The following is a 19,584-nucleotide window of genomic DNA, read 5'->3' as shown; positions in this document are numbered from 1 at the left end:
GCCTTATTCAGTGGGGATGTGAGAGAGAGATATTGAAAATCATGAATGGCCTGGACAGGAGGTAAAGACAAACTGGTCTAATCGGTGGAAGGATCAGGAAACGGGGACACCAATTTCAGGCATTTGGTGAAAGAATTAATGGCAATATGAAGAAAACCATTTTTATACAGCAGGCGGAGGCGATGGCATGGTATTAACACTAGACTGTTAATCCAGAGACCCATATAATGGTCTGGGGACTAAGGTTCAAATCCTGCCATGGTAGATGGTGGAATTTGAGTTCAATTAAAAGCAAAATCTGGAATTAAGAGTCTAATGATCATCGTTGGAAAAACCCATCTTATTCACAAATGTCCTTTAGGGAAGGAAATCTGGTCTACGTGTGACTCCAGATTCACAGCAATCTGGTTGACTCCTAACTGCCCTTTGAGCAGTTAGGGATGGGCGATAAATGCTGGCCTAACCAGCAATGCCCTCATCCAATGAATGAATTTTAAAAAAGGTAGTAGGTATCTAAAACATACTGCCAGAGACTCCAGTGATGGAGACAGATTCAACCAAGGCATTCATAACAGAATGGGATACTTATTGAAAGGAAAACAATTTCCACAACAATGAGTAAAAAATGGAGAACTAGCAAATAGCACTAACAGAGAAAAGGGCAGGGCACAACAAATTGAATTGGCCTCCTTTGGTGCTGTTACCATTCTACAATCTGCCACTTTGCAAAATACCTTCTGAAAGTCGACATACAACACATCATCAGCGTTATACTCACCACCCCTCTCAGTTACCTCATCAAAAAACTCAAAATAATTTAATTATTCATAGTCTGCCTTCAACATGCTGGCTGTTTTTAATTAATTTTGCCTCAGATTATCATTTCTAAAACCAATGAGGTTGAACTGACAGGCCTGTAGTTTCTGCATTTATCCTTAAATCTAATTTCAAACTAAAGGGTAGCATTTGCAGTTCTCCTCTTCCAGCATCCTTTGGGCATCTTAGAAGGATTTAAACATTATGGCCAGTGCCTAACAATTACCACCTCTCTCTTCTGGCTGTAAGTAAAAGTCATATTATAAAATAAATTCATAGACTATGTTAAAGGTAATATCTGGTGATAAAGACATTCTGCTGTTTATATGGGTGAGATTATTACAGCTACGGTGTGGCTATTCAAGTTTAACCACTACAGCTTCAAGGTCCATGTAAGAATGTCTGGAAGAATCACTTAACCTAATTCTCTCAAAAATGGAGAGACAGTCAAGACTGGAGATTTTGCTCTGGCTTATCCTGAAAGAGTTGCAACTCTTTTGCTTTGTGGACATGGTTGCAGGCAAATTCACTGAGATACCTTCCAACCTGCTTAAGAAGTGTACCAAACAGTAAGATGAGACAGCTTGTGTTTGGAGCAGACACTGTCAACTGTGAGGAGATATAAAGGCCAACTGTGATCTTGAATGTCTTTATTTTATAATTTCCAATCTTGTTTTGAAATCCCTCAATAGCCTAGCCCTTTCCCATCCCAGCAACCTCCTCACAACACCCTGAGGTCTCTGCAAAGCATCCAGTTCAGGCCCTTTGATAGTATCGAAAATAATCGCGATTGGTGAGAACGCTGTCAGGTACCTGGCTCCTAAAATCTAGAATTCTTCCCTAAATGTCTTTGTTTCTCACTCTCTTTCTCTTCCTGAATCATTCCTTAAAGCTCACCACATTGACCACTAACATTTTTTTTGTCACTAACATCTCCTTAGATTCGTAGAAAATTGCAGCACTGAAGGAAGCCATTCAACCTGCTGTGCCTGTACGGACTTTGGGGATGGGTGGTTGTGCTTAGTCTCCCCAGACCCGCAATTCATCAGCCACACTATATGTCTCACATCTTGGAGTTAGTGGCATACCCCTTTTCCAAAGTATTTATGGGATCGACATTCTCACCTTCTCAGGCCCAGTGTTCCAGATCCTGACAACCCCCTGAGCAATGTAACTAAAAGCAACATCTTTTATGTACCGAGTACTTCGGATCTGGCGGCATTGGTTGAGATGCCTACTGGGAAGTGGAATCAATTGAGGCTTTCCAAAGGAAATTGGGAAAGTGCCTGGAGAGTTAGAAAATGGCAGTGCTATGGGGAAAGGGCAGCAGCTGGGACTGAAATGCTCTGGTCAAGAGCCAGCAGAGGCCCAATAGACTGAACACCCTCCTTCTGTGCAGTAACCATTTTATGATTCTATTTAGTCTGCTACCGCCTGTTCCACAGTCAAGGAGGCAATGCAGAAAGAAACAATATACCCAATTAAATGTGCATTTGTTTCATGATGGGTGCAATATTAAATCTGGAGTACTAAACTGTCAATTGGGCCTGGAATGGTGTTTTATAGAGGTTCAGTGTGCGGAAGCAGCTGAGGGTCTAAGCCCAATGTAGTTAAAGCAAGCCCAAAGTGTTGGTTCCCGACATCTACGAGTGTCGAGAGCAGGAAGCTGAGGATTTCCCGAACAGTGGGCTAAAGCAGAAGAGATGGAAACCTTGCAGGGAGTGCACTTAAGCAAGACTGTTGAATTTTTTTCCTTTACTCCTTTCGTTTCCACTTAATACTAGGAAGGACTGTAATTTTAACTTTCAACTTTATTTCTTTTTTTTCTACTTATACTACAAACAACTTTTAGCTTTGTTTATCTATGTTACTACTTGTGCCCTAGTTTGTACCCAGGTACCATTGTACATAAGATGGCGCTTTATGTGGTGACATTGTACACTTTTTACTGCATTCCTGTACTTAAATCAAATCAAATCAAGTGAACTTGCTATTGATACACCAAACACCATTTACTTCCTTCATCCCTACATTGTGACACACAGGATGTGGAAGAGATTTCACATACCCCTGGACAGGCATCTTCTCCTTGCTGTCCAACCAGGATATAAAGTAGGTCACCCTTCTCCAGGTGAAAAATGGCTGAGATGAAAATTCCATGTGACCTCTTGTTGCTGTTCCGGGCTCCTTTTCCTCCAGCAGCTCCATAAGCAGACACCCTAGAGAGAAAGGTTTGGTTAGAGACTGCTGAGTCCAGAGGAAAGACTAAACATTGAGAGGTCCACCCAAATTAGAGCAGGGACAGTGAAAATGATCAGCATGATTCAAAGCAAGTGCTAACCAATAAGGACAGACTTGAATCAGGGCTGGGACTAATCAGTGTTAAGGATTTACAGGAATCAGAGCCAATAGGGTTAGCATAGGAATTTTATTTTATTCATTCTTGAGTTTTTAAACACCACTAGCAAGATGGTTGCCTACAGCCAACTGCCCTTGAGGTGGTAGTAAGCTGCCATCTTGAATCACTTGGTGCCTAGGCACCAAGTTTCAGAATTTGGACCCAGCAAATGTGAAGGAATAGCGACATATTTCCAGTTTAGGACTTGGATGTGCGCCTTGGTAAGGATCTTGCAGGTAGTAGTGTCGCTACGCAGTCTGCTGTCTTAGTCTTTCTCCATTGTGGAGGTTGTGGATTAGAAGCAGCTTGGGTATTCGCTGCAATTCGTATTGTAGATGGTAATACATTGATGCCACTGTGTGTTGGTGGTGAACCGAGTGAATATTGAAGGTAGTGGATGCGGTGCTAATCAAGCGGGCTGCTTTGTCCTGGATGGTGTCAATCTTCTTGAGTGTTGTTGGAGCTGCACCCATCCAGACATGGGGAGTATCCCATCACACTCCTGACTTGTATCTTGTAGGCTCTGGAGAATCAGGAGGTGAGTTACTCGCTGTAGAATTCCCAGCTTTTGACCTGCCCTTGTAGAAATTACTATTTATATCTACCACTACATAATGTATTTTTTTTGAAGAGATGTTCACAGGTTATGCCAGTATTTATTGTCCGGTTAAGAGTCAATCACATTGCTGTGGGCCTTGGATCACATGTAGGCTAGATTAGTTTCTTTCCCTAAAAGATGTTAGGGAACCAGATGGGTTTTTCCTGACAGTTAGCCCTGGTTGCAGGATCATCATCAGACTCTTAATTTCTGAAGTTTTATTAATTGAATTCAAATTCCACCATTTGCCATGGCAGGATTCGAACATGCCAGGTCCCTGGAACATTGCCTGGTTTCTGGATGAATTGGTGAACAATAATGCCACGAGGCTATTCCCTCCTATGATAATGGGGAATGTATTTGAAATGAAATCTGGACTGATTGGACTGGGGGGTCAGAGCTAGCATTATTGGTTGGGGCTAATGTGTCAACCAGAACACATTGGTTTGCACAGAGACCTGACAAGAGCAACTTTAAAATGGAAGCTCATGATCCTTTGATGGACATTCTTTTAATGAAGTAGGTAGTTGTGGCAACAAGGGTTACAAGAAGCCTTATTAAAAATGGGCGAATGGTTGTTTTATGAGAAACTGTTCTTATTTTGTGCTATTAGCAATGGCTCCCTCGACCAGAGTGTCTTAGGGCTTGTGACAATCAAGGGGCAAGTATGATTTGGTTTAGTAAGATCTGTACTCACAGATTTTACAAATTCAACAAGGCTGGTATGAGCTGCTACTGATTCAGGATGCGCTGATGTTAAATGAGAATCAAAGGGTTCTGCTTACACGTATTTGCTGGTGGCAGGGATCTGCCATATCTGGATGCCCTTGAGTGGACCCTCTGATTGTAGACCTACAGAGACATTAGTGTAGCGGTAGGCATTGTCACACTGGGCCTGAGTGGGGCCATTGGGACCACTAGCTCCACAAGATGTAAACCACCAAAACACATCGGAATAATCTGCAATGAAGAGAAACACATTATCCTGGACTGAGGCTAACTGGGTGTACAAAATCAAAGCCAAACACCAGAGGAAGAGTTAACATGTTGCTCACAGACCATCAGTAACACTTCTCCATATCCTTTCTCAAGTAGTTCCTTTGGACTGGCACAGTGGGACAGCTCTCTGCTTTTCACATGACCACATCTTATACCTAGACCATCAGCTGTTATTAACAGATCTATGTTCTACAGACAATGACACAATGCCAACATTCCACAACCAGATATTATAGTGACTTCAATCAATTTGTGATCACTGTTCATAGAACAGTTCTTCATGTTGACTACTACGTTACCATTTTTAATATACCTAAAACAACCACGTGTTGATTGCCTCATTCTCATGCCTCGAATTGTAATTTTTTGCTCTGATATGAGTGCGAGTATGTTTAAAGCATTCAAATATTAGCAAAGCACAAGGATTGAAATGATTGCAAATGTGATATCAGTTCTCGATGCAAAACTTTTAAGGCACGTAGATCTGAAAATCCTCAAACATTTCTTTGCTTCCTCTAATATTTATAGGAATATTGTGAGGGGCTTCTATGAGCTCTAGATATAGAAATTCTGAACAGAAGGTGAGTACAAACTGTTAATGTTTATTGCCTATCGAGTCAGGAGTTCATGGAATGCCCTGCCAGTAACAGTGGTGGACTCTCCCTCTTTATGGGCATTTAAACGGGCATTGGATAGGCATATGGAGGATAGTGGACTAGTGTAGGTTAGGTGGGCTTGGATCGGCGCAAAATCGAGGGCCGAAGGACCCGTACTGCGCTGTATTTTTTCTATGTTCTATTGTAGAGTAGGGATTCACTACTGTTGCAGCTTCTGTGTAAAACACCACTGCAGTATGATATTATCAGAGTGCTCCCTTCATATTAGCCCCTGTAGGATATTCCACAAAGACTGGGTTCTTGTTGAGAAAGACGTCTCAAAGTTTACGAGCAACATTAATTATTTATAATATCTCAGACTTACATAGAGTCTAGATTCTACGTTTACCGTTGTTACTACGGTTAATGCTGCTGCTGCTGCTACAACAATAATATTGGCTCCTGAAAGTGAGAAGAGTAACTTTATACTGGAACATATTGTGATATCAACCAGTTGTCTTAAAAGTACATTGCCTGTCTGGTCTGGAATCTATGCAATAATACAACTGGTAGCTTCCATCAAGTCTCGGATTCATGTGATCTACCATCATGATGACATAGCTCCTTAAGCAATGCCCAGAAGCTATTCTCAGTGTACTGGTAGTTATCCCTTTACTCCACAATATTTTATGGCTAACCCTATACGTACCAAAGCTTATGTTCAACCAAAAATCTCTTCATCTCTTTTCTTTCACCATCATTGTGCTTGCTGACCTACACTGGCTTTCGGTCTGACATTGCCTCAATTTAAAAGTTCTCATCCTTATATTTTCCAATCCTGCTAAGACCTCACCCTCCTGTCCTTGAGTCTTCCAAAATCTCTGCAAGGAATCTATTTTTGTTGGCTTACGTATCTCCATTTTCAATCACAGCACCACTAATTACCTTACCTTCAACTGTCTAGGTCCAATGTTCTGAAATTTGTCCCTAAAACTGTGTGCCTCTCTACCTTTGTTTGTTTTTGAAGACACTCACAAACATTTACCTATTCAATCAGGATGAAGATCACTTGTTGATAATAGTTCTGTAACTCATCTTGGGACATTTTAACTATGTTAAATAATACACACACACACACACCACTGGCAGAAGAGTAAAATTGCCATATGTACATTGCTGCCAGTGTTTACAATTGTATCATAAAGCTATACAGCATAGAAAGAGGCAATGTTATCTATCATTCCTATACTAGTACTTTGAAAGAGAGTTCTCCATTCAGTTCTACTTACAGGCTTTATTTCCATTTAGTCCTTCACATTTTCATCCTTTGGATTATAGCTAATTCATTTTTAAGGAAGGTACTTGATATTGTAAGTGTGGAATAGGCATTTACTATATGCAAATAACTATTCAAAATGAGAGTTAAATTACACCTACGAGCTCACCCCTGCCAGTTAATCTCACTGTACCTGAAGACGATAACGTACCTTATTTGCAATGTTCTGAAAGATTGGTTTAACCATAGCTTAAAGATCTGAGGTAGAATTTAGAATTTATCCTTTGCCACAAAAGTATTGTGTATGGTAAATTGCTGGAAGTTTGGGCAATGTAAAGACAAAAGGGCATCTGGGGACTCAGTGAATGATGGAGCAAGAAGTTTAATTTCTTAACCAATGAGAATTTATTGCTAAGAACTAAACATATAAGGACAGACATTGGTGATTCATAATAGAGAATCAAATCAGGTTAACAACAAAACCCTGCTCCATGAAAATTATAGACTGGTTGAAGTTGAGACCCTTTCTTCATTAAGATTTAGTAGTCATATCATAGAATCCCTACAGTATGGAAGTAGGATATTCAGCCTATTGAGCCCACACCAATCCTCCAAACAGCATTCGACTGATACCCAACTACCTAACTCTATAAATCTGCATTTCCCACGGCTAATCCATCTCACCTGCACATTCCTGGACACTATGAGCAATTCAGCATGGCCAATCCACCTAACCTATCACCTTTGGACTGAAAGAGGAAACCAAAGCACCAAAAGGAAACCGATGCAGACAACATGGAAGTTCCACACAGTCACCCAAGGGTGGAATCAAATCCAGGTCCTTGGCACTGTGAGGCAGAAGTGCTAAGCTTGAGGTACCATGACACCTTTAGTAGAGTAGCAGAGTAGAAACTGGTGACAATACACAATTCCTGGCATAGGGCTTCCTCACCTCAGGCTGGATGGATTTCATACATTTAATTTTTCAGCAAATTCTTGACATTTATATCTACCACAGTTCCAGTCAACTATCACATTTGTTCCTCTCTCCATTCCTTTGTGAGGGATGCCTTCCCTGCAAAGTTATCACATTGAACTTTATCCTCATACACAGGGAAAATGAACCAGATACATTATCAGAAATGATACAGCACCTCTAACATTGTAAAACCCTCCAATGTTCTTCAAAGGATTTTAATTAGAAAATGAAATTCACTTTGAGACAAAGAAATAGGCCTTAAGATAATTCAAAGAGTTGGTTTTAAAGATGGTTTTAAAGAAGAAGGGAAAATTAGAGAAGCAAAGAATTTAGGGAGGGAATCCCAGAGTTTAGATCTGAGGGGAAAGTGAGGCACAGGAATCTGATATGGGCTACAGAGTTCTGGAAAGATTCAACTTTGAACCTAAAAATTATAATAGCATATGGTGTGATACGTTCTCTAATAATTATGTGCCATCTCAAGCAATTCACCATGAAACTACTTATGGAATATATGTGTTTCAAAACTTTTACCTGATGGGGCAACTTCTGGCACAGGGGAGAGAAATGGCAAATCTTCTAGTTGATCCAATGAATCATCCTCCAACGTTACCGGTTCAGTCTCTATGTGGACAAAAAGGCAGATGAGTGCAGAATATTCCGCAGAAAAACAGGCCCATAATGGAGTCAGCATAGTACCTACCGAGGCATGGCTGCCTTGTCTGATGTTGACAGGCCAATATCCTGAACCCTCCTCATCTGATGGGAACAGAAGGCGGCCATTCTATCTCGTCATTTGTACCTTCATGCAACTCAAATATAAAGTCATACATGTGTGGAAGGAGGCCAAACAGCCCCTCGGTCACTGGCACTGAGACAGCAGTGCTAAACACTGAGCCCACCGTGCCTCCCCATCATGGCTGATTTGTATCTTATCTTCGTATTATGACTGAAACCCATTAATGAAGCCACATAAAAGAAACGCTGAATAGGAAAGCAGAGATAATGACCAGTATACACATGGAATTGCAAACTGGAGATGCCCAGGTGATGTTGTATTGAACTTTACCATGATTTCATTCAATGATGGAATACACTTGAATGGCTGAATGGCCTACTCTTGCTCCTTGTTCATATGTCACAAATATAGAACTGAAAGCTAGTCTCAGTGATGGCAACAATGAAACCATTGTCAATTGTTGTAGAAACCCGTCTGGTTCATGAATATCTTTTCAGGAAGGAAATCTGCCATCCTTACCTGTTCTGTCCTACTTGTGACTCCAGACCACAGCAATGTGGTTGACTCTTAAATACCTCTGAAACAGCCAAGTAAGCCATTCAGTTCAAGGGAATTAAAAGTGATGACAACTGCTAGCCTTGCCAGTGATGCCCATTCCCAGTGAAAAATAAAGAATAAAGAAATAAGATGAAGATATATTGCTAGAAAATTGGAAATCCATTCCTAGTAGTGTCAGGTAAATACACTCAGCACACAAACACAGTGATTCTGGAAGTCAGCTCATCAAACTCTTCTTAAAGACTATTAAAGATGGACATTAAGTTCTCATCTTCTGTTGATGTTCACAACTTATGAATGAATGAGAAAAAATACAGACTGAGAGTTAAGGCTGTTTGAGGGTTTCAGCCAATGGAATGTATTCAAGTGAGAAGAACAAAGATAGACAATACAAACTGTTGGTAAAAGCAATGACAGCAGATGCTGGAAACCAGATTCTGGATTAGTGGTGCTGGAAGAGCACAGCAGTTCAGGCAGCATCCAACGAGCAGCGAAATCGACGTTTCGGGCAAAAGCCCTTCATCAGGAATAAAGGCAATGAGCCTGAAGCGTGGAGAGATAAACTAGAGGAGGGTGGGGGTGGGGAGAAAGTTGCATACAGTACAATGGGTGAGTGGGGGAGGAGATGAAGGTGATAGGTCAGGGAGGAGAGCGTGGAGTGGATAGGTGGAAAAGGAGATAGGCAGGTAGGACAAGTCCGGACAAGTCATGGGGACAGTGCTGAGCTGGAAGTTTGGAACTAGGGTGAGATGGAGGAAAGGGAAATGAGGAAACTGTTGAAGTCCACATCAATGCCCTGGGGTTGAAGTGTTCCGAGGCAGAAGATGAGGCGTTCTTCCTCCAGGCGTCTGGTGGTGAGGGAGCGACGGTGAAGGAGGCCCAGGACCTCCACGTCCTCGGCAGAGTGGGAGGGGGAGTTGAAATGTTGGGTCATGGGACGGTGTGGTTGATTGGTGCGGGTGTCCCGGAGATGTTCCCTAAAGGGCTCTGCTAGGAGGCGCCTAGTCTCCCCAATGTAGAGGAGACCGCATCGGGAGCAACGGATACAATAAATGATTTTAGTGGATGTGCAGGGAAAACCTTAATGGATGTGGAAGGCTCCTTTAGGGCCTTGGATAGAGGTGAGGGCGGAGGGATATATTTCCCTTCCCACCCCTTTCCGCCTTCCGCAAAGACCGTTCCCTCCGTGACTACCTGGTCAGGTCCACGCCCCCCCCTACAACCCACCCTCCCATCCTGGCACTTTCCCCTGCCACCGCAGGAACTGTAAAACCTGCACACACACCTCCTCCCTCACCTCTAACCAACTCATCCCACACGGACTCTGGACCATCTTTAAACCAGCAGAGTTTGGACTCGAACAGGACAAACAGTACAGACTATAGATTCAAAAACACCAGCAACAGTTCTCCTTCAAGATCCTCCGCTCCATGCTTGCAGCAATGCGCCGGCACCTAACCTCTCTACAGTCAATCCTGCCTCAGCTGAGGGCCACACTCTCTCAGAATTGCAAAGGACCCACTCTGTACTACATCCTCAGGAGAATTCATACTCTCAACAAACAGTATTTCAATTCCATCTCAAACATCAAAAACTGTAAGCACAACAAACTTTTATCCACCCACCTCCATAACCAGCGCTCCTCAAACATTCCAGAAGATTCCCCTGGCCTCGGAAACTACTCAGACGCCATTAGCCATGCGGCTGATGCAGCTGCCACCCCCACGCTAATTGATGATGTCACTTCCGCCCCCATCATGGCCACTCCCACAACCACTTCCGCCCCTCACAATTCCTCATGCATCATACATGACATCACTTCCGCCCCTCACATCATCGCTGATGCCACATGCTCAGTGACTTCCGCCAACCAACTGCCGTGTCTGCCACCACTTCCGCCCCCACCAGCGCCACTCACCTGCATTCTGCTGATACGCCCCCACAGACCCCACTGTCACTATCCCCACCCCCCAGAACCCCGAGAGGAACACTACCCCTGCTCATGACTCCACCCCCATTCCCCCCACCACCACACACACTCCAGTTACAGGTTCCACCCGTACTCCCAGCTCCACACCCACACCAGATCCCAGCTCCCAGCCCTGCTGAGTTTTCACCATCTCCCAGACCTCCCCCTCACTGAGGACGAATGATCAGTCCTCAGCAAAGGACTCACCTTCATCCCCCTCCGTCCACGCATCAATGAATTTATTACACGCCGTGACGTCAAACAATTCTTCCGTCGCCTCTGCCTCCGAACTTACTTTCACAATCAGGATTCCCGCCCAACTTCCGAGGACCCCTTTACCCACCTCCAACATACTGCATCCACCTGGACACCCCGCGCTGGCCTATTACCTGTCCTCGACCTCTTCATTTCCAACTGCCGCCGGGACATTAACCGCCTCAACCTGCCTACCCCCCTCCCTCACTCCAACCTCTCACCCTCACAACGCACAGCCCTCCAATCCCTCTGCTCCAATCCCAACCTCACCATCAAGCCAGCGTATAAAGGGGGCGCAGTGGTAGTCTGGCGCACTGACCTCTACACCACTGAAGCCAAACGCCAACTCGAGGACACCTCTTCCTACTGCCCCCTCGACCATGACCCCCACCCCCATCACCAAACCATCATCTCCCAGAACATACAGAACCTCATCACCTCAGGCGATCTCCCACCCACAGCTTCCAACCTCATAGTCCGGGAACCCCGCACTGCCCGGTTCTACCTCCTTCCCAAGATCCACAAGCCTGACCATCCTGGCCGACCCATTGTCTCAGCATGCTCCTGCCCCACTGAACTCATCTCTACCTACCTCGACACTGTCCTAACCCCCCTAGTCCAGGAACTTCCCACATACGCTTGAGACACCACCCACGCCCTCCACCTCCTCCAAGACTTCCGTTTCCCTGGCCCCCAACGCCTCATCTTCACCATGGATATCCAATCCCTCTACACATCCATCCGCCATGACCGGGGCCTCCAAGCCCTCCGTTTTTTTCCTCTCCAGACGCCCCCAACAGTACCCTTCCACCGACACTCTCATTCATTTGGCCGAACTGGTCCTCACCCTTAACAATTTCTCCTTCGAATCCTCCCACTTCCTCCAGACCAAAGGGGTAGCCATGAGCCCACGTATGGGCCCCAGCTATGCCTGTCTCTTTGTTGGCTACGTAGAACAGTTGATCTTCCGTAATTACACCGGCACCACTCCCCACCTCTTCCTCCGCTACATTGATGACTGCATTGGCGCCACCTCGTGCTCCCGCGAGGAGGTTGAGCAATTCATCAACTTCACCAACACATTCCACCCTGACCTTAAATTTACCTGGACCATCTCTGACACCTCCCTCCCCTTCCTGGACCTCTCCATCTCCATTAATGACGACCGACTTGACACTGACATTTTTTATAAACCCACAGACTCTCACAGCTACCTGGATTACACCTCTTCCCACCCTCCCTCTTGCAAAAATGCCATCCCATATTCCCAATTCCTCCGCCTCCGCCATATCTACTCCCGGGAGGACCAGTTCCACCATAGAACACACCAAATGGCCTCCTTCTTTAGAGACCACAATTTCCCTTCCCACATGGTTAAAGATGCCCTCCAACGCATCTCAACCACATTCCGCACCTCCGCCCTCAGACCCCACCCCTCCAACCGTAACAAGGATAGAACACCCCTAGTGCTCACCTTCCACTCTACCAACCTTCGCATAAACCAAATCATCTGCCGACATTTCTGCCATCTCCAGAAAGACCACACCACCAGGGATATATTTTCCTCCCCACTCCTTTCCGCCTTCCGCAAAGACCGTTCCCTCCGTGATTACCTGGTCAGGTCCACACACCCCTACAACCCACCCTCCCATCCTGGCACTTTCCCCTGCCACCGCAGGAACTGTAAAACCTGCGCCCACACCTCCTCCCTCACCTCTATCCAAGGCCCTAAAGGAGCCTTCTACATCCATCAAAGTTTTACCTGCACATCCACTAATATCATTTATTGTATCCGTTGCTCCCGATGCGGTCTCCTCTACATTGGGGAGACTGGGTGCCTCCTAGCAGAGTGTATTAGGGAACATCTCCAGGACACCCACACCAATCAACCACACCGCCCCGTGGCCCAACATTTCAACTCCCCCTCCCACTCTGCCGAGGACATGGAGGTCCTGGGCCTCCTTCACCGCCGCTCCCTCACCACCAGACACCTGGAGGAGGAACGCCTCATCTTCCACCTCGGAACACTTCAACCCCAGGGCATCAGTGTGGACTTCAACAGTTTCCTCATTTCCCCTTCCCCCACCTCACCCTAGTTCCAAACTTCCAGCTCAGCCCCATGACTTGTCCAGACTTGTCCTACCTGCCTATCTCCTTTTCCACCTATCCACTCCACTCTCTCCTCCCTGACCCATCACCTTCATCCCCTCCCCCACTCACCCATTGTACTCTATGCTACTTTATCCCCACCCCCACCCTCCTCTAGCTTATCTCTCCACGCTTCAGGCTCATTGCCTTTATTCCTGATGAAGGGCTTTTGCCCGAAACGTCGATTTCCCTGCACTTTGGATGCTGCCTGAACTGCTGTGCTCTTCCAGCACCACTAATCCAGAATACAAACTGTAGGATATAATCTAAAAAAGGCATATGAACACTTTGAGGTACATGTGCAGAAATTGTTGAAGCTAGCAGAACAGGTGAGTGATTAAATAACCATATGCTATCCTGAGTCTTATAAATAAATGTATGAAGTGCAAAAGCAGGGAGGTTATAATGAATATTTGCATAACTCTAGTTTGGCCTTGAATGGACTATTGGATTCAATTCTATTCATCACACTTTAGGAAGTATATGAAGATTGCAGAGAGAGTGCAGGAAAGATCTACAAAAATGGCTCCAAGAGTGAGCAAATTCATATGAATGGATATATTATAGAAACTGAAGGTTGAGAGGGAGATTTGATAAAGATATACTAAATTACAACGCATCTAGACAGTGTAGATCGAGGGAACCTGCTCCCATCGGTAAGTTGAGAGCCAGAGGACACATACCTAAGGTGATTGGGAAAAGCACCAAATGTAACACCAGGAGAAAAGCTTTCACAAAGCAAGTGTTCAGGGTCTGGAATGTATTGCCTGAGATTATGGCGGAGGTAGGATCAGACTGTGGTATGAAATAAAAATTGGAAAAACAACTTGAATATAAACATTTGCAGGGTTATGGGGAAACGAGGGAGCCGGATGCTAGCTATTTTACTTTCAGAGTTGGCTGAAGGGTCTCCTTCTGTGTTGTGATTGTTTTACAGTTCTATGACATATTAATGCAAAGTGAGATGGATCATACTTTAAGTAATTGATCCATCTATTAACACAGTCGTGTGTGGAATGGAATCTGATCTCATAGTTTGTAATACAATCGATTTGTTAATGCACTGTTTGGATGGCTCTCACTATTATGAATGGAATCAACTTATTAATAGAATGTGTTGGATAGTCACAATGTTAGTAATGGGATCTGTTTACTTATACAGGCTTGATGATGGCTTCTAACTTAGTGGTAATGGAGTCTCCTTATTAATACATTGACGCAGGCAGTGAATCAGAGACCTATGCTGCTCTGGGTCTGTTCTCAGAACTGTCCCACTGATTAATTTGCTGTAATGTAGCAATCTCATCAATTAATTAATTAAGATATCACAAAAGCTCTTTCAATATAGCTGCTGGCGCTCGCTGGGATGAATAATTAATGGAGTCACATTATGCAAGATGTGCTTTCTGGAGAAGGCTGATGAAAGCCATATTGTAGAGTATTTTCTGGAGATGCAGCACATATATGCTCACGAACCAATTTTAACAATATCTTCTATCGTGTTGCCAAACTGATCCAAAACACTGAGATCCAGTGCAAAGGAAAACATGTAATCACTGCAGTTCTCTAGTACAAGGTAATGTAATGCAACAAGATGCTTAGGCAGACGTTAATCCTGAGAAGCTACCATTGTCCTGTTGCATAACTTCCCAGCAAGCACATCCCACTTAAGGTTTAGTAGTTGGCCCTGCTTTCATTCCTAAGTACTAAAGTCCTGCTTCTAAAGACAGTGGTCAGCTCTCTTTTCTGATACAGAACCACCTGAACTCAAAAATCTCCATGTTTTCAATATTCCTGGAATTGAAATATTATGGTGTGGTGCTGGGTATGTGAACAGGGACAGAAAAAGTAATCGAGAGTTATAGGCACGCAGACAGAGTGAGATGAAGAGAGTAAAAGACAGAGAGAAAGGATACGACAGAGGGAGAAAGAGGCAAAAGGGAAAGGGTAAGATAAAGAACCAAAAGAGAGGCAGAGAGACATAGAATAAAAGCAGAGATGAACAAATATATGAAGAGAGGTACACAGTCAAAGACAAAATAGAGAAATAAATGGAAAAAGATGCTGATAAAGAATCCAAGATAGCTGAAAGGCAAAGGAGCCGAAGAATATGCAAAAAAAAGAGAAAATACTTAAAAGGTTCTGTCAGTTCGATTATGATGAGCCCAAAACCTCTGAAAATCCTGTGAGAAATGAAAGAAAAATAGCAAAAAACCGTTTCTCTTTCTCTCCACAAATGTTGTCAGACCTGCTGAGTATTTTCAGCATTTTCTGGTCTTAATTTCAGATTTCCAGCCCCCATGGCATTTTGCTTGCATATAAAAGTGCAGCCCAGTTTGTCTCCATCCTTCAGACAATGTCTGACCAACAGCATCAACAAAAATGCATTCATGGCATTTTCTGTTTTCAACACTTGCCCTTATTCTTAATCTGTGTTGGTTCCCTTATCTTGTTAGAAATGTCTTCCACACAGGCTCCACCTCATATTCCCACCTCAGCAACTTTGATTTCTTGCTCTTACCATTCATTCTTTTGAACTGCGTTAAATTCTGGTCTCCCTGCTACAGGGAACACGTTGAAAGGGTTCAGAAAAGATTTACAAGAATTCTGCCAGTGTTTAGGGAGCTGTAGGGAGAGGCTGAATAGGCTGGGACTGTTTTCATGGAGAATTGGAGGCTGAGGGGTGACCTTAGAGAGACTTATAAACTCATGAGGTGTGTCGTTAGAGTGAATAACCAAGGTCTTTTTCCTCAGTAGGGGAGTCTAAAACAAGAGGACACAGGGTCAAGGTGAGAGGGGAAAGATACAAAAGGGAGCTAAGGAGCAACTTTTTCACGCAGAGAGTGGTGTGTGTATGGAATGAGTTGCCAGAAGAAGTGGTGGAGGTTGGTACAATTACAACATTTAAAAAGCATTTGCATGAGTATATGAATAGGAAGTATTTAGAAGGATATGGGCCAAATAATGGCAAATGGACTAAATTAAGCTAGGTTATTTGATCAGCACAGACGAATCGGTCCAATGCATATGTTTCCATACTGTACAACTCTATGCTTTAACGAAACATAATGCATTACATCAGGGAAAGCATTTCACCTTCAACTGGATGTTCTGCAATCTTCTGAAATATTGTTGAATGCTGGATTAAAAGAAGGGTTGAAGCAGGCTCACAGGCTGCTGTCCACCTTAAGTAGGAACCCTCACAGTGGCTGATATGAAGAGACTTTCTTGTATCAATGTGGCTGAATTGAAAGTAAGATGTTCCAGAAGTGAGATGGGACACTCTGTTTAGCTTGCTACACTGGATGGATTTTCAGAGGTATAGTTTATCACTGTTCGTGGAGCAAATAGGCAGCAAGGCCAATTTGATTTTCTGTGAGGAAATCTGCTCTCAAAAATTTCGCTATCAATAAAGAACATAGTGAACAAGGAGGATTGCGTCTTGTCACAAACTTGCTGTTGGATGCTAAAATTCCTCAGATCTGCATCTGAAATCATTTATACGCTTCTCTATTAGAACCTTTAACAGGAGCTGATGTACAGGCGAGGGTATGTACAGGTAGTTCTCCCATAACGCATGTTTGGTAAACGTGATTTGACTGAGGCGATTAGTGAATTGTGGTCCTTTTCTTAATAAATCCCGTTCACTGTTACGCAATTCCATCCCCAGCATTTACCTGAACAACAAAACGCAGCCTCAGGATCCTCTTACTGCAAAATGCAAAATCAGTGTGTTCAGCTAAAACAGGAATGTCATCAGTTTTACAAGCCTTGAAACGGAGCTTGAAACTGGGGATTGTAGTGTATGTCTAGAAGGAACTTTATGTCAAACAGGGGGTGGGGAGAGTCTTGAGGACGAGACTTCTACATCGGCATCATGTAGTCAGTCAGCTCACACACGTTTTGGTGAAGAGCTTTGTGAAAGGCACAGTGCTGTAGACAGTGATTTTAGTGTTAAAGTGTTAAGTTTACTGTATCATTTCATTAAAATATATGATTTAAAAATTTGCTTAGACTATGCTATTGTATGTGTGTTAGGCTATTATTTTTGTTCTGATTTTTACTGATATTTTTGGCAGTTCGCCCCTAACCCTGTTTTTTTCCATAGGCTCCATTATTTCTATTGCGTGATTTTCTACTACATGGCGTTGCACATGAAAGCAACTATCGGGGAACTACCTGTACTCATTATTCCATCATAGTGGAACCGTTTAGGTACAGATTTTAATTACGAGATTTCCTTTTCTCTATTGTTATCGTTTACTTATTTAGAACTTTTCAACAGAAGAAAATATAGTTCTGAAATACTGAAAATATAGTTCCGTGGGGAAGCTTCTCAATGAACAATAAAAGGAAAGTGAAGTGATTGCTGATATAAAGTGACTGGAGAGCACCCCAGTTATGTTTCCCAGATACCGCTTAGACACCACTGAAGAGATCACATGTTCCTGCCCACTTGCACACTCCCCCCACATCCATCCTCCCTGGTTTTGTCTTCACTTACCATCAGCAGCAATGCCTTGTGGGATATCAGAGTCCAACTGACTCACGGAATAAAGATGTGTCTGTCCAGCTGCTGCAGACCCCTCATTGGGATGGCTCCCAATGCCTGACACTGTAAGGGAATAAAACAACTCTGTGAGGCTGTGTGGAAAGATGGAATGGGTACCAGACCCTTTCATACATAGATTGTTGATTGGGACCATTTAATGCAGCAGATATGTACTGTAACTGAACTGTCTTGAATCTTAGGATAGCAAATTTTCAGAAAGCAAGCCTTGCATTTCTTTAGAGGCTTTCATGGCCTTAGGATGTTCACAAATGATTTACACCCAATAGGTACTCTTGGACTGTGGTCACCTTTGTAATGTATGAAATACAGTGACCAATTTGTGCCCAACAAAGTCCAGCAGGTGGAAATTTCATAATGACCACATAATATATTGGACAGTAATAGTGGATAATAGTTGGATAATAATGGTCAGGATGCATCTGCAGTTTGGAATAATGCTACATAATGTTTTACGTCTGCCTGAGATGCTAGGGCCTTGACTTAATATCTTGTGCAAAAGATGCTATTCTGACAGTGCATTAATGCATTGAAGCATCATTCTTGATTATGTACTCTAGTATTTAGAATGGCATTTGAAACCAGAACCTCAGAGCAGAAAGGGTCACTACTGAACCATGACTGACTCTGTGCAACACTGAAATTAGCAAAAGGAGGAATTCAGGCAGGACATGGGAGGTAGAGTATTAGGAAAAGGCAGGCAGTGGGAGATAAAGCAACGGGAAACAGAAAGTGGGAGGTAGAGCAATGGGAAACAGAAAGGAAATGGGAGATGGAGCAATGGGAAACTAGCAGGAAGTGGGATGTAGAGCGATGGGAATCAAGCAACCAGTCAGGGAGAGGTGTTAAGATTGTGTGGGTGAGGGGAAGAAATCCAAGCCCAATTGTAAAGGATTTTTCAGTAGGACTAGATGGTAGCACTTAGCATATCATCACTGCCTTGTCAATTGGCTTAAGTGCTTAGTTGGAAGAAATTCTGAACAAGGGAACTTTAGAGGTACTGAATTGTCTCACTCTTTCCTCACACATCCAACTCTAATACCTCTCCATGATTGTTTGCTTGTTTCCCAATGCTCTGTCTTCCATTTGTGTCTGTTTCCCATTGCTCTACCTCCTACTTCTGTTTCCACACTGTAAGTAATCTAATCTACTTCCTGCCCATTTCCTAATGCTCTACCACCCACTTCCTGCCTGTTTCCTCATGCTGTACCACCCACTTCTTGCCTGAATTCAAAAAGCACTGCTGCCTGAATTCCTCCTTTTGCTAATTTCAATGTTGCTCAGCGTCAGTCATGGTTCAGTGGTGGCCTTCCCTGCTCTGAGATTCTGGTTTCAAATGCCAGTCTAGATATTGGAGCACATATCAAAAGTGATACTTTAGTGCATTAATGCACAGTCAGAATAGCATTGTTTGCATGAGACATTCAAGCAAGACCCCAACTCCTCTCTTGGGCAGAAAGGAAATCCTGTAGCATTATTCCAAACTACAGAAGCATTCTGATCATTATTATCCAACTATTACAATGTATTATCTGGTCACTATGAAATTTCCACCTCTGGACTTTGCTGGACACAAACTGATTACTGCGTTTCCTACTTCACAAAGTCCACGAGTAATTATTGAGTGTAAATCATTTGTGGACATCCTGAGACCATGAAAGCTATTATCGAGCTACAAGTCTT

The 19,584-nt window shown here is 43.5% G+C and overlaps 1 protein-coding gene across 2 annotated transcripts in view; it reads right to left on the bottom strand.

Moving 5' to 3' along the window:
* The window catches only part of ltk (leukocyte receptor tyrosine kinase), a 177,444-nt gene that overhangs the window by 82,127 nt on the left and 75,733 nt on the right, over positions 1–19,584 (bottom strand). For both annotated transcript variants that reach the window (XM_060828804.1, XM_060828805.1), the window contains exons 2-5: positions 17,836–17,946; positions 8,197–8,286; positions 4,598–4,772; positions 2,885–3,035 (exon numbers count right to left, since the gene is read on the bottom strand). In XM_060828804.1, the coding sequence (XP_060684787.1) occupies positions 2,885–3,035; positions 4,598–4,772; positions 8,197–8,286; positions 17,836–17,946 (527 nt within the window). The remainder of the gene's footprint in view (positions 1–2,884; positions 3,036–4,597; positions 4,773–8,196; positions 8,287–17,835; positions 17,947–19,584) is intronic.

This window comes from Hemiscyllium ocellatum, chromosome 8 (genome assembly GCF_020745735.1).
Source record: "Hemiscyllium ocellatum isolate sHemOce1 chromosome 8, sHemOce1.pat.X.cur, whole genome shotgun sequence".
Lineage (NCBI taxonomy): Eukaryota > Metazoa > Chordata > Chondrichthyes > Orectolobiformes > Hemiscylliidae > Hemiscyllium > Hemiscyllium ocellatum.
The sequence above is the reverse complement of the archived record's forward strand: the minus strand, read 5'-3'. Positions and strand labels throughout refer to the sequence as shown.